Raw genomic sequence first — 15695 nt, forward strand, 5'->3', positions numbered from 1 at the left:
CAATAGGCGATGGTGGGTTGCCATTGCTCTGTTGCCCATTGTGAGTATACATGAAGATGTACATGTAGGTTATCTGTTAGGGGACTGACATGTACCTGACAGTCACCCAAGCATTACAAATTAACCATTTTATCTTTTAATTAATATTCAGAACTGTTTTCAGTAGCCATTTTAAGCCAACACATCTGAAGGTAAATCTTTTTAATAATATTAAACTTTTTATCATAGAGGTATGTTTTTGCATTTCACAAAGTTTTAGAATATATAGGTATATTTATTTGTCCACTGTTTGCTGAAGGTTCCAAGAGTCAAGGTAATTTATGCCAATATTCCACATGGAACAGCCTTTCTACCAATCTCCTAACCCCTACCCAGGCAGTTTACATGTTCAGTCAGGGAAAATACACTGCTTTTAAAACTGCATTCACATCTATTTATTTAACACTTCTGTTGTTCATGGTTGTAATTTTTTGAGGGGTTTATTTTAACTCTTGTGCATCAATAAGGTCTCAACTGCAATCCTAGTCAAACATTGAATTTAAAGTACCGGTAGTTTTTGGATGATCAAATATTGCTAATGTTAAACCTTGCAGAGTTGGTCAAATAAAAATTCCATAAAATAAATGCAATTTTCCATACTTGCGTCAATAACTTTTTCTTTGCTTACTTAGTTTTTAATTCTTTAGCTTTAATATGTCTTCTAATTTTAATAGAAAACTCTGTGTATTTCAAGACTCAATTACATCTAAACTATGGTTAGATAACATTCTTTTGTCTAGAAGTTGAAACTGGCTTGATGAGATTTATCATGCCATTACATACATGCCATATCCCCCGGCGGGGGGGAAAATCCCCCGGAATTTTGATCCATCCACCGATCTCCCGCATAAAAATCCCCCAGAATTAAAAAAAAAAAAAAAAAAAAAATTACATCAGGCAATAATGACAAAGTGAAACCACAGTATGTGAGTGAAACTCTCCAAAAGGAAACTTTTACAACAAGTGATCAATTAATTTGTAGTAATTATCAAAGGCAAAGAAATATTACTCTTTTGGAAGGAAGAAATTACTAATATTTATTCTATTCTCTTATTGTCTGAAAGTCATCAAAGCTGATAGAATAAAGCACAATTTTTTAAAGACTTTGGAGGAAGGTAAATTTAATTTAATTGCCTCGAAAACATATTTTTCCAATGACGTATTTTGTTCTGCAAGTGCATTATAGTATGACATGACAGTGTATCATAAAAATATGATAAATCATGACATAAAATAATTCTGTATAATGAAAAAGTTAAGAGGTTTTCAAAGCAAACTATATGTGAATACATTTTTAGCTCTACTGGCCAAAGGCCAGAAGAGCTTATGCGATGGTAATGTGTACGTAGTATGTGCGGTCGTGCGTTCGTGCGTCTGTAAACAATTGCTTGTGAACACGATACAGTCTTCAGTTTTGATTGTATCTCGATGAAACTTGTACAGTATATAGATATCCATTAGAGCTCGGTTCCTTTCGAAAACCAGCCAGATCCGCCCATAAATGCCTAGATTATGAGCCATGAAAGTTTTAAAGAAATGCTTTCTAGGTCTGCATGAGCGAATTCTGTAAGTCTAGGATTTTGAGAGACAATTTGCTTTTTGCAGCTGATTTTGTGAATTACTCTGCCTTGTTCTTGTTGAAAGCCCAAAGGCCATTTTTTAGCTTTATGTTCTGTAGTTTGCACATTCATCTTATCAAAATTGGTTGTGAATGTTTAAGTTATGCACCTGGTGTCATTACTGGCCACACCCAGGGTTCACAGTTTGGTAAACATAAATCTGGAAAGGTTTGAAAATCTTTTTGTGTGTTCGTGCATCCATCTCAGCACAATTGATTGTGAATGTTTGTTCAAATTGATCAATGTTGTCCTAGGATGCCCTTGACTTTGACCTTTTGACCAACTTTTTTTAACTTTTAAAACTACAGAAATTTTTACTGAGTACAGTTTTGAAAGCATTTTTTTTTTTTGGCACATATTAAAATAGTTCATGCAACTAATCTGCTTACAATACTTCTGGGCTCAGTTGTTGAACGTGCTACGTTTTCAGGTAACCCAAACACAAAACATAAAGTATATGTCTGTTGCCTTTTACCCATACATACATGCTCTGGATTGATATGACCACAAAAGCCATGCCAGTAGAGCATAGGCCCTTTTGGGCCTCTTGTTTCATACTTGCGTCTAAAAATCCCTTAAAATTTCGCCAACTTAGACTTGCTAAAAAAATCCCTCTGAATACAACCAAAATAACCCTGAATTTTCAGCCTTTTGAACAAATCCCCCTGAATGGTCTCCAGAAAATATGGCATGTATGCCATTATAACTTTTGGTCTGATGATAGAAGATGTTCATTTCACAAGGTGCTTTATAAAATGAATGTGAGTGGAAGTGGTCTATTGGAATAAATGTGCAGTTGTCCTGACTCTCACCCAGGGGTTGTTAGTTCGAGCCCAACCAGGATTTCTGCCCAGGAAACGGACTATGATGTTGAGCAAATGGAGCAAAATCAAATAAATGTAAACTAGTACCATACCAAAAGCTTGCTGCAGTTCCCCATTAGCACATGGTTCTTCATTATTTGTCATAAGTTTACATAATTCATTGATCAGATATACCAGATAATTGGCTATCATAAAACAAATATAATACAACATTGAGTATAAATTAGGGATGGCAACGAGTAGTAAAATTAATACTCGAGTACTCTGACGATCGTTCGATCAAGTACTCGGGTACTCGATTACTCGGAAAAATTGAATATGTGTTCGGAAAGACAAGATTGTGTATACATGTATCATTAATGACGTATATTGTGCGTTGGTCGTATTATTGGTCATTTTCACCTTTAAAGTAAACTTTCGTTACGTATTATAACAAAAAATGATATAAAAAGAAAACAAATATTGTTTCAGGCTTTTAATTTGTCATATTCGTTTCATTTTATACAAGTATGCACTGCTGAAATGAACAACAATTAGAATTACAATGAAGGAAAATTAATAGCATACATAAATATAGTGAACGAAATTCAATACTAAGTTCAGTTGTTCAGTTGTTTACTCTACAATTTTTATTTTTTTTAAATGATAGTTTTTCGTACTGTGTAATTGTTGTTTACTTCATTAATATTCATAATTCTTGATTTGAAATATCAACCAATCAATTGTGATCTTTTTCGTACTGTGTAATTGTTGTTTACCTCATTAATATTCATAATTCTTGATATGAAATATCAACCAATCAATTGTGATAATCATTGCAAAAATAGTTAAAATACGCCCATTAAGAAATTCATTCTCGAAACAGTCGATTCTCTTTCGCTCTTTAGCGTCCATTGTTTGGTGAAAGGTCTCTATTTGGTATACAATAGAATTGTGTAGGTGAAAGTACCGCTATCAAAACTACGCTAATTGACATCAGTGCTAATTTGAAATAGGGGTCCTTTGTTGACAGTTTGCAACTGTCACAACAACTGTCAACTAATTGATTGAGGTCAATTGTGTACACAGCGGAGATTAGAGGGACCGTAAATTGTCCTCTTGGCAACTAACCAGATCTGATATTTTGTCTGTAAATCGTGTATTTGGTGATTTTTATAGATTTTTTTTTTTTTTCGAGTACTCAAGTAGTGATTTGGTACTCGGGTACTTGTTGCCATCCCTAGTATAAATGGAGGAAACTATTAATTTTGTTAATCATCATAACATTTAAGAAATAGCCTGCTGACCAGGTGGGTATGGGAATTTCAATATGTAATTAATATAAGCTTTGATAAAGTTTGATACGCAAAACTAAAATGAATGGAACTTCGTTTATTCCACCAGGATGTGTGCTGGGGCCAATACAGCTTAACGTCAGCATTGGAGACATACTGACAACGAAGGCAGAAGCCATTGTGAATGGGGTTGGTTCTGGGTTCGAGATGAATGGAGCCATTGCTCAAGCTTTGCTCAAGAAATGCCCTAACATCCTGCCTGAATGCCAGCAGAAGAGTAAGATCTGTCAGGAATATTTTACTGTTACCTGTTTGCAACATATTGTTTAAGTAAGATTTTATAATAGCTTGTGTATTAAAAATGTTGTTTTTTTATGTCAATGTTGTGTTGCATTTTTGCTTAAGAATTTCACGTTAAGCAACTGTCTAAGATATACCGTAAATGACTGGGTATAAGACGATAGGGGGTATTAGACGCAGGGGAAAAAATGTGTGAAAAGTCCGAGAAAAAAACTTTTAATCTATGTTTTTGGTTAAAAGACGCATAGAAAAAATGTCAAAATCGTCCGGCATTTTCTACCACCATGTTTGTTGACAGTGACAAAAAAAAATTCGTGAAAATGGTGATGGTTATCTTTAAAACCATACAACCATACTGTCGAGAATGAAGTTATGTTATGCAAAAAATATTTTGACAGTGCCCACTTTTGCTTTTTTATATGTAAGTTTGATTATTGTTTAATTCAATTTATTATTCAAAATAATATTGAATACCGTAATTCACAAGAGGTCGGACACCATAAATTAATTATTTTTTTCGCTCTCCGAATACATAGAAAATTATCATTTTCACATTTTATTTACATGTTTGTTTAACCTGCCTTTTTTCTTCATGTTTGCTTTTTACCACTTATTAATTTATCCGTAGTAATCAATGGTCATAAACTTATTTATTACGCCTATAAGTGTAAATCCTTCATCAAGTTAATTAAAACACCATTTTATACATGCACTGAACTGAATAAACACATTCTATCGGCTTCAGATCAAAGAGTCACACTGTGTGACGTCACATAACTTACAGTTATACCCACGAGGATCTCGTGGAGAGCATGGACATTGCTATGCAGGATTAATGTATAAATGTACGATTATTGCTTCATATAGTCTATAACAGGGGTTTTCCTAATGATTTGACTTTCACTTGCCCCAGGGGCAAGTCAATTTGAACATCTACTTGCCCCCTGTAAAATTTTGTTGCCCGATCTTTGCAAATGTTTATATGTATACAATTTTAATAAATCTTTATTAAAGGCATTGATATCTATTAATAAACACAAAGAATAACTTTTACAGATCTTAACTGCTACATTTTGTTTTCAAACGAGCATCATGGCCTCACTGTCACTTCTGGTTTTTTGCATTTTCTATCTTTTCATTTTTACAATGACCTTGCGATTCTTCATGAGCCTTTAAAGAGTCTTTTCGAAAGAAGTTTGAACCCGTAACAAAAGAACCAACATCATCATATTTCGTACAAACTTTACATTTCATGAGATGATTTTCGTATTCTAACCATATATATTCGTTTAACCAGGAAGATTGAAAGATTCTCTTTGTACAATCTTTTTCATATTTACTTTCTCTTTCATTATCGGTAGTTTTCGGCTTAGGTTTTGGTTTACTTTTAGAGAAAATTGAGAAAAAAGTGTTCAGTTTCGCCCAGTTCATCTCTGTCCGCCATCTTGCCAAGGCTGACGAACGCTATACGTTACGATTCATTTGATTGGCGTTTTAAAATCCAATAACCAATCAAAATTGGTTTAACTTATGCTTGTTAGGTAATATTTTAACCCAAAGAAAAATAAACTAAAACTACCGGAAAGCGTTCACTACGAAAGCTCACTTGCCCAGCGGGCTACCTGCTTTGAAAAATCACTTGCCCGCGGCGATTTTAACACGGCGCGGGCAAGCGGGCGTCCGCTTAAGAAAACCCCTGTATAAGTGTGGTACAAGTTTGAAAGCTTATTGGCAGATCGTTTTACAAACATGCCATGTCGATGTTTTCTTAATCCCTTGATTGCCCTTGTTGTTTGTTTAATCCTCAAATAAATATATCACACTTCCTTTTCAACAGGCAATAAATCGTTTAGGATGGGTAGTAACTATTTAAATTGTCACAGTGGTGTATACGGTTAGGTAATCTAGCCATGCATTGTAAAGATAAAAATCAATAATTTTCGTCTGTGAAACTTGGTAACTATGAAAGTTATGATTGATGTCCTTTGGGTGTCCGAAAATTAGGTACGCAAAATAAATTATTTTGGGAAATAATTATGGGTGTCCAAATATTTAGAGTGTCCGACCTCTTAGGTGAATTACGGTAACCTTAATCGAAAAATATTTTTGTTGAAATTATAAACGTCTTACGATATACCGTATCCCGATCTTCAACTGCCGTTTGAACCCGTATATAGTCGATCAATATGACGCGAGTAACATCCCTTTCTACATAAATCTAAACAAACTCTCGGCTTGAAATTGACCTAAAAAAAAAAAAGTTCAAAAAATTGTTACTGCCATTGGGTATTATACGCAGGCATTTTTTTGCATCAAAATCTAATACCCAGTGATTTACGGTAAACATGAAACTTGGTACACATATTCACTAAGACAATATGCATTTATGTACCAAATCTCATTACTATTGCTAAAATATTTATTAGCTATGTCCTTTGATCAGCTTAGAAAAACAGGAGTGTTGGTATGCCGCTGTATGCTCATGTTCAGATCAATCTAAATAAAAATAACAAACCCACACTATGACATGTTTTTCAGAGGATGATCTGAAAAAGAATGGAGTTGTGATGACCAAAGTGGACGGTCTGTCTGCTTCCTGTGTGATCCATGTGGTGTGGCAGGTCTCGCTCTCTAACTGGAGGTCCAAGATGACTGACTGTCTGGAGGAGGCTCATAAACACAGCCTCAAGAGTGTGGCCTTCCCAGTGTTGGGTTCAGGTGGGTGATTTTGTCCTGTGTGGGGTGGCTGGTGGCTCTCTCTCTCTCTAACTGGAGGTCCAAGATGACCCCTTTCTGGAGGAGGCTAATAAACACAGCCTCAAGAGTGTGGCCTTACCAGTGTTGGGTTCAGGTGGGTAATTTTGTCCTGTGTGGGGTGGCTGGTGGCACTCCCTAACTGGAGGTCCAAGATGACTGCCTGTCTGGAGGAGGCTCATAAACACAGCCTCAAGAGTGTGGCCTTCCCAGTGTTGGGTTCAGGTGGGTAATTTTGTCCTGTGTGGGGTGGCTGGTGGCACTCTCTAACTGGAGGTCCAAGATGACCGCCTGTCTGGAGGAGGCTCATAAACACAGCCTCAAGAGTGTGGCCTTCCCAGTGTTGGGTTCAGGTGGGTAATTTTGTCCTGTGTGGGGTGGCTGGTGGCACTCTCTAACTGGAGGTCCAAGATGACTGCCTGTCTGGAGGAGGCTCATAAACACAGCCTCAAGAGTGTGGCTTTCCCAGTGTTGGGTTCAGGTGGGTAATTTTGTCCTGTGTGGGGTGGCTGGTGGCTCTCTCTCTAACTAACTGGATGTCCAAGATTGCTGCAGAGTGAGAGTTATCTAGTTGTATGGGACTCCACCTCTCACCCAAGAGGACGAGGGTTCGAGCCCCACAAGGGGTACTTTCTCATGGCCTCTCAAAAATGACACAGTACTGGTTTCTGCCCAGGAAACGAACCAGAGAGGGATTTATATCAGCTTTCAGCTGTCTACAATAACGCAAAAATTAATTTGTATAAACAAAAAGTGCTGCCATTTAAATCATCCTTGCAAACTAAATCTTGCCCATACTGGTAAATCTCAGACCAATCTGAATAAAAAATGCATAGGGTTGCACAGTCAGACTACTTTCTTCATATTTAATCAGAAAAATCACCGCATTGTTTACATTTTACATGCTGAATAATGTAGGTCTCTCATCTCATTTAAATCTCACTATTGCAGGCTCTGGTCCCAAGCAATTTACCTCAGAGAGCATAGCTGAATGCCTGTTCACTGCCATAGATGACTTCCTATCCTCGCACCCAAACACCTCACTGACCGAGGTCCGGCTTCTGGTCCATATCAGTAAGATATCCAGCCAGCCGGGCATCCTGTCAGCTCTACAGGGGAAAACTTCGGCAGCAAATGCGCAGTCCAGTTTGTTGGGGCAGGCGGTGAAAGAAAAACTAGGTAGTGTTGTGTGAAGATAATCCTCTCTGGAAAATTAAATAAAATATGGTTTATATTGCAGATGCAGTGTTTAATCTTTAATCGCTTGTTAAAAACAGTATTTTCAACATCAGTCATGTCAGCTTTCTAGTATTTCTCATCAAGCTTTTACAAACTTGGTCACAATGATTATGGGCATTAATTCTCAACCAATTTGATAAACAGCCAAATAGATCTATTCACTCAGGAATTATGGCACTGGAAATTTGATCAATATTTTTACGGTATATATTCAAATTCGCAAAACTTTAGTGTTTTTTAGCTCTACTGGCCAAAAGCCAGAAGAGCTTATGCGATGGTAATGTGTACGTAGTATGTGCGTTCTGCGTCTGTAAACAATTGCTTGTGAACACCATACAGTCTTCAGTATTGATTGTATCTCGATGAAACTTGTACAGTATTTAGATATCCATTAGAGCTCGGTTCCTTTCGAAAACCAGCCAGATCCACCCATGCATGTACAGATTATGGGCCTTGAAAGTGTTAAAAAATCTGTGCGTCTGTAAACAATTGCTTGTGAACACGATGCAGTCTCAAGTTTTGAATGTATCCGGATGAAACTTGTACAGTATTTAGATATCCATTAAAGCTCAGCTCCTTTTGAAAACCAGCCAGATCCACCCATGCATGTACAGATTATGGGTCTTGAAAGTATAAAAAATGCTATTTTTAGCTCAGTCTATTTTTAGCCAAGTCTACATGACCGAAGTGTATTTAAAGCCAAGCTCACATGGAAAGTCACTATTGGTTGTGAATGTTTGTTCAAATTATACCCCTGGGGTCATTACTGACCACGCCCCAGGGTTCACAGGTTTGGTATACTTAAATTGGGAAATGTTAAACACCTTTTTGTCTGAAACAGCTATGCAGATCCTTGCTATTTTGAACAAGACTTAATTTAGTGGTTCACTACCATGGTTGTTCAAATTATGCCCCTTTGGCACTGCCCCGGGGGTCACAAGTTTCCTTGGGACTTATTTAAAAAATATTCTCAAAATCTTCTTGTTTCATACCACAAGGCCCATACCTTTGATATTTGTTGTGGAGCATCATATGAGCAAAACATTTGAAATTATGCCCCTTTTGATTTACTTTTTGTGTCGCCTGAAAAGACGACATATAGGGGTTACTTTTGTCGGCGGCGGCGTCCGCGTCCCATTTTCGCTTGTCCGGGGTATATCTCCTAAACTATTAGTGGTATCAACTTGAAACTTCATATGTACATAGATCTAATTGAGGGCAAGTGCAGTGCACAAGTACTGTTACTCTTGCTTCCATATTTTTAGAGTTATTGCCCTTTGTTATTTTTCATGCTTAAAGTTTTGTCCGGGACATATCTTGTAGAATATAAGAGTTATCAACTTGAAACTTCATATGTAGATAGATCTCATGGAGGGCAAGTGCAGTGCACAATAACAGTAACTCTTGCTTTCTTAGTTTTAAATTTATTGCCCTTTGTTAATTTTCATGCTTAAAGTTTTATCCGGGGCATATCTTGAAGAATATAAGAGGTATCAACTTGAAACTTCATAGCTAGATAGATCTCATGGAGGGCAAGTGCAGTGCACAATAACAGTAACTCTTGCTTTCTTAGTTTTAAAATTATTGCCCTTTCTTAATTTTCATGCTTAAAGTTTTGTCCGGGGCATATCTTGTAGAATATAAGAGGTATCAACTTGAAACTTCATAGCTAGATAGATCTCATTGAGGGCAAGTGCAGTGCACAAGAACTGTTACTTTTGCTGCCATATTTTTAGAGTTATTGCCCTATGTTAATTTTCTTGCTTAGGTTTTGTCCGTGGCATATCTCATAAACTACAGCAGGTTTCAACCTGAAACTTATTCCGTAGGTATATCTGATTGAGGGTTCAAATGCCACCTACACTTGAAAGTTAAATCATTGTCTATAAATGAATAAAATGCCAATCTAACAGCTATAATGTCGACAGTAAATAATTCGTCAGGCGACACATCCAACTCGCGGAGTTCTAGTTATTTTTAAAGCTACAGCAATGAAATTTTTGAAAGCAAATATTTTTTAACCTCAGATTACTTTTACTTGGCACATATTAAAATAGTTCATGCAACTTATCTGCTAACAACACTTTCAGTTCTCAGAAGTTGAACGTGCAGCATTTTCAGCTAAACCAAAAACAAAAAGTGAACTATGTATTTGTGGCCTATTACTGATATGTACATGCTCTGGATTGAAAATGACCACAAGAGCCATGCCAGTAGAGCATAGGCCCTTTTGGGCCTCTTGTTTCTTTAAATCTCAAATTTACACTTAATTCATTTGCATGATATACATCCTTAATGTGCTTCAGGAGCAATTGCTGAGAAGCTTGGACTAGGAGGGAGCAAGAACAATGGGCGACAAGTTGTGGTGAAATCCCCCAAGCCTTCAGTGGACTCTGTCCTGGTCATGCTGTACTCAGACTCCATGGACAATATTGACCGGTGCATAAAGGCCCTCGAAGACAAGATTGGCCTAGGATACAGTAAGAAGACTGTCACCGCTGATATGGATGTGATCAAAGGGATGTCCGATAGTGAGGTTTGTATTGTACACAGAATTAGGTAATGAGTGTGTTTTTCTGGCAGGGTAAGTCAAGAACGATATGTGTGATCTGGCACATAAAGAGCAAAGATGGATTTCCCTATTTGGCTTAAGATTTAAGTCATAAGTTTATGAAGTGCAGTGGGGGGTTTTCCCCACTTTTAAGGGAATAGTGGCAGGGCCCTTTAATAGGGGAAAAGTAAATAGCTGCAATAAATGGCTAAATAAAAAGAAATATTATTCTATTTTGTCAATGCTCTTGTATATAATTCAAGATATCTCTGTTTTCAGATTGACAACATGGTAGATCCGAGAATCCTTGTGGATGTTAAATTTGACAAAAATTCAGGCATCTTCACCTTAAATGGCCCTTCAAACCAGGTTAGCGCAGCGATTGACTGCATCCACAACAAGATGCGACAATACAAGCGCCAAGAGAGCACACAAGAGCTCGCAAAGCTCCTATATTCTCGAATCCAGTGGCATTGGCTTTGTGAGGATAGGACGGCGCAGGAAACAAAGGAGAAAGCCTATAGTGAGCTGCCAAATTATGCAATAGAGATGGCCTACAAAGACAATAAAGATACTGTGGAATTGACATCAAAGGATGGGAAGGTGTACATTATTGACTTCAAGAAACTTGTGGAGTATCAGAAACTGAACAAAGGGGACACTGTGCATGTGGTCAGGAAGGATGTACTCAAAGGTATGGTATTATGTGAAACTTGGATGTGGAATTAATGGTTACAATGAAGAATATTGTAATAAGTTAGGTAAAAGCTTGCTTTAGTAAATTTCCTTATCGTAAGGAGTTAAACATAATGTCAGATGACACCCATAGAAATGTTATATAGGTGATTAAAGCTGCACTCTCACAGTTTTACCATTTTTACAACTTTTTGATTTTTTGTCTTAGAAAAGGCAAATTTTTGCGTAGATATCTGCAAACCAATGATTTAAGATTGCTGACAAAAAATCAGATCGTAGATTTTCATATTTCCGTTCGAAAATTAATGTTTTATGTCTTAAACTGTAACTACCGTAAATGACTGGGTATAAGACGATAGGGGGTATTAGACGCAGGGAAAAAATGTGTGAAAAGTCCAAGAAAAAAACTTTTAATCTATGTTTTTGGTTAAAAGACGCATAGAAAAAATGTCAAAATCGTCCAGCATTTTCAGCCACCATGTTTGTTGACAGTGACAAAAAAATTTTTTTTCGTGAAAATGGTGATGGTTATCTTTAAAACCATACAACCATACAACCATACTGTCGAGAAAGAAAAGTTGTTATGCAAAAAAATATTTTGACAGTGCCAAACTTTGCATTTTTATATGTAAGTTTGATTATTGTTTAATTCAATTTATTATTCAAAATAATATTGAATACCGTAATTCACAAAAGTTTGGACACCATAAATTAATTATTTTTTTCGCTCTCCGAATACATAGAAAATTATCATTTTTACATTTTATTTACATGTTTGTTTAACCTGCCTTTTTTCTTCATGTTTGCTTTTTACCACTTATTAATTTATCCGTAGTAATCAATGGTCATAAACTTATTTATTACGCCTATATTTGTGTAAATCCTTCATCAAGTTAATTAAAACACCATTTTATACATGCACTGAACTGAATTTATATATAAACACATTCTATCGGCTTCAGATCAAAGAGTCACACTGTGTGATGTTATATAACTTACAGTTATACCCACAAGGATCTCGTGGAGAGCATGGACATTGCTATGCAGGATTAATGTATAACTGTACAAATAAATATATCACACTTCCTTTTCAACAGGCAATAAATCGTTTAGGATGGGTAGTAACTAATTAAATTGTCACAGTGGTGTATACAGTAAGGTAATCTAGCCAGGCATTGTAAAGATAAAAATCAATAATCTTCGTCTGTGAAACTTGGTAACTATGAAAGTTATGATTAATGTCCTTTGGGTGTCCGAAAATTAGGTACACAAAATAAATTATTTTGAGAAATAATTATGGGTGTCCAAATATTTAGAGTGTCCGACCTCTTAGGTGAATTACAGTAACCTTAATCGAAAAATATTTTTGTTGAAATTATAAACGTCTTACGATATACCGTATCCCGATCTTCAACTGCCGTTTTAACCCGTATATACTCGATCAATGTGACGCGAGTAACATCCCTTTCTACATAAATCTCAACAAACTCTCGGCTTGAAATTGACCTCAGAAAAAAAGTTCAAAAAATTGTTACTAGGTATTGTACGCATGCATTTTTTTGCATCAAAATCTGAGGGAAAAAAGTGTGTCTAATACACAGTCATTTACGGTAACAGTTTAAGAAAAATGCATAAAACATCAATTTTTGAACCTAAATATAAAAATCTGTCATGTTATGTTTTGTCAGCAGTCTTATATAAATGGTTGTCATGGATTTTCGCAAAAATTGGCATGTTCCAAGACAAAAAAATTAAAAAGTCGTAAAAATGGTAAATCTGTGAGAGTGCAGCTTTAAGATGAGCACCTGGGGTTTTGTCTCAAGCTGAACTTAGTAAAACAAGAGTTATGGCCCATTCATTAGCAAAATTGGCATTTCTGGACTTTGGTCGCTCAAAACTCCAACACTAAATAAACAAGTGACATGAAAGTTTAAGGGAATGTTGTTGGGGTGATGAAGTTGTGTACCTGGGGTTTTAACCTTGGACAAACAAGAAGTCATGGTTGCATAATCCTTGAATGTTCTTCACCAGTGTATTTTGACCCATTGCAGCTAATTGGAATTTTTCACTGCTCTAAAAGAGATCAACATATTTATTTATGTTGCGACTGCTGGGATTTAATATTTGTATTTTTGTTTGTGAATAGACAAGATTGCGAAATTAAAAATCTAGCAAAATAATGAATTATATGGGTTATCCAATTATTAAATAATGAAGTCGCAAAATTAGAAGACTGCTCATCAATGTGACCAATCTACAGTATTTGGCACTTTGTTAATTGTATAATTCCCTCTCAGCTGAGCAGGTCCAGCTCCCCACCTCATGGATGACTATGAGCAATAATGAGAATGTGAAGAAGGTTGCATTGCCACGGGGGAAGGAGTACTCAGAGGTGGAACGAGAATTTATCCAGCAGGCGCGTAACGGGGCGTACTCCGGGAAGAACAAGAACAGTCAGAATATACAGGTTGTTAAGGTAAGTTGATGATGGGTATAAGTTGTCAGAAAGTGTGATCTTAAATTAGTTTGAGGTCAGGACCAGCCTTGTCAAATAATTCTGAAAAATATATTGAAAATGGCAACATTGATCTATGGTTTTCATATGCTCATGAAGTCTTCATGGTAATTAAAGAAATTTTAATTGTAAGTACATTTGAAAACCCTTGGCTCGATATTCTAGGGACCAGCAGAAATACTTCTAGCCTTATTTGTAAGTTTTCTACCTTGTCTCTGCAAGGGAAGAGTATTCATTGGACATAGTTACGTTACACAGATGGTTATTTACGCAATAAAAATATAAACGCATATATGCAAAACAATAAACAAACAATCTTTATACAGTGAGTTACAAATACGTCTAGCTCTTAAGATATAAACATATGATATGAAAATCTAGATAGCACAAGAATAAAACATTAAGCACATTTTACAATTAAAAGGTAATTGCACTACAATAAAAATGCATGTCACATGTTATACAGCTTATAAAAATGAGGTAATCCGTCTAAGATATAAAAGTGATGTCATGTTTGCTCAAACTGTTAAACCATTTACATTTGATAATAATTATGGTACCAAGCAGTAAAATCGAATCAGTTAGCGCCTTGTGCTGAAAGAAGTCAAGCAAACAAATCAAGGTGTGAAATTATTACCTGAGACCACGAAAATGATAGCGAGCCAAGCAAACAAAACAAAGAGTGAAATTCTTACTAGGGACCGCAAAAATGAAATCAAGCGTGGAGAAATATCAGCCCTTGAAAAATCAAGCCATCAGATTGAATTTTATATGAACATACAGTAAAACAAAATTTTAATTAAGTTCAAGCCAACGAGGATATCAAGCCAAGCCATATCAAGCCACAGAGTTTTGACTTTAATCTTTGTCTTGATTGATAAAGCTTTGAATATTGAAAAACCTGGTTTCATCGTGTTGTGGCTTTTCTTGTTTACTTTTTAATTTGACTTTTTTATTGCTTTGACAGTCACATATTACATTATAATTGTAATCATTTCTTAGACAAAGTGGCATATAGTCAGACGTGCTGTTCTACGACAGCTTGTATACTTGTCTATTTAATTGTGCTTTATTGAAATGACATAATGTGATTATCACTTTATTATTTTAAGAAGCGGCTCATGAATGTGTGTGACTTGCCTGGTATGTCAGGTGGATTTTTTCCAGCACGCCTAAATTTTCCGGCAAAAGTGTTTATGATAAAAATGATCTTGCAGTTTCAATAAAAATAATAAAAAAACAAAAAAAACGTGTATCTTGCACATTTTACAGATTGAGCGTATTCAGAACCGGTTACTGTACAAGCAGTACATGGCCAAGAAGAAACAGATGGAGCAGAAACTGGGCTCGGGGACGAAGATCGAGCGCAAAGTGTGGCACGGGACCACAGCGGACGTAATACCCAGCATCATCAACAATGGATTCAACAGGAGCTACTGTGGCCTCCATGGTAGGGGTGGAGTATTACTGTTGTTATCACAAGCTATTTGTGAAAAATATTATTAAGTATTAGATCAGAGTTTCTTCTTGGCTTTGTTGCTGATCAAACTTCTATATTTGGCCTTTCTTAATTGTCAGTCATCTTCTTTTAACCTTAATTGGATTGTTTAGGTGTTGTTCATGTGTAAGACTGATCTTATTTTAAGCATCACACAAGTTTTGGCCCAAACTCAGAGGATATAACCAGTGTTGTACTAAGTAAGAAATGTATCTTTTATAATGAATCAATGACTTAGTTTCCCGAATGTGATGCTACACAAGATATTATCTTGTATTTGCAACCCAAAAAGACAAATCCTAGTAACAAGGCCTGCTGAGTGTATACTTTCTGCTGAAATTAATAGTTGCCTCTCCATTTGTATACATGTATAATATGATTGTTTG

General features: G+C 36.1%; 1 protein-coding gene across 1 annotated transcript in view; it reads left to right on the top strand.

Annotated features, from left to right (window-relative positions):
- LOC128203599 (protein mono-ADP-ribosyltransferase PARP14-like) overlaps positions 1 to 15695 on the top strand; it is a 49630-nt gene that overhangs the window by 25754 nt on the left and 8181 nt on the right. The window contains exons 19-25 of the mRNA XM_052905089.1: positions 3866 to 4033; positions 6595 to 6774; positions 7762 to 7989; positions 10356 to 10585; positions 10880 to 11294; positions 13594 to 13772; positions 15084 to 15261. Of these exons, the coding sequence (XP_052761049.1) occupies positions 3866 to 4033; positions 6595 to 6774; positions 7762 to 7989; positions 10356 to 10585; positions 10880 to 11294; positions 13594 to 13772; positions 15084 to 15261 (1578 nt within the window). The remainder of the gene's footprint in view (positions 1 to 3865; positions 4034 to 6594; positions 6775 to 7761; positions 7990 to 10355; positions 10586 to 10879; positions 11295 to 13593; positions 13773 to 15083; positions 15262 to 15695) is intronic.

The sequence above is a fragment of the Mya arenaria genome, chromosome 2 (assembly GCF_026914265.1).
Source record: "Mya arenaria isolate MELC-2E11 chromosome 2, ASM2691426v1".
NCBI lineage: Eukaryota > Metazoa > Mollusca > Bivalvia > Myida > Myidae > Mya > Mya arenaria.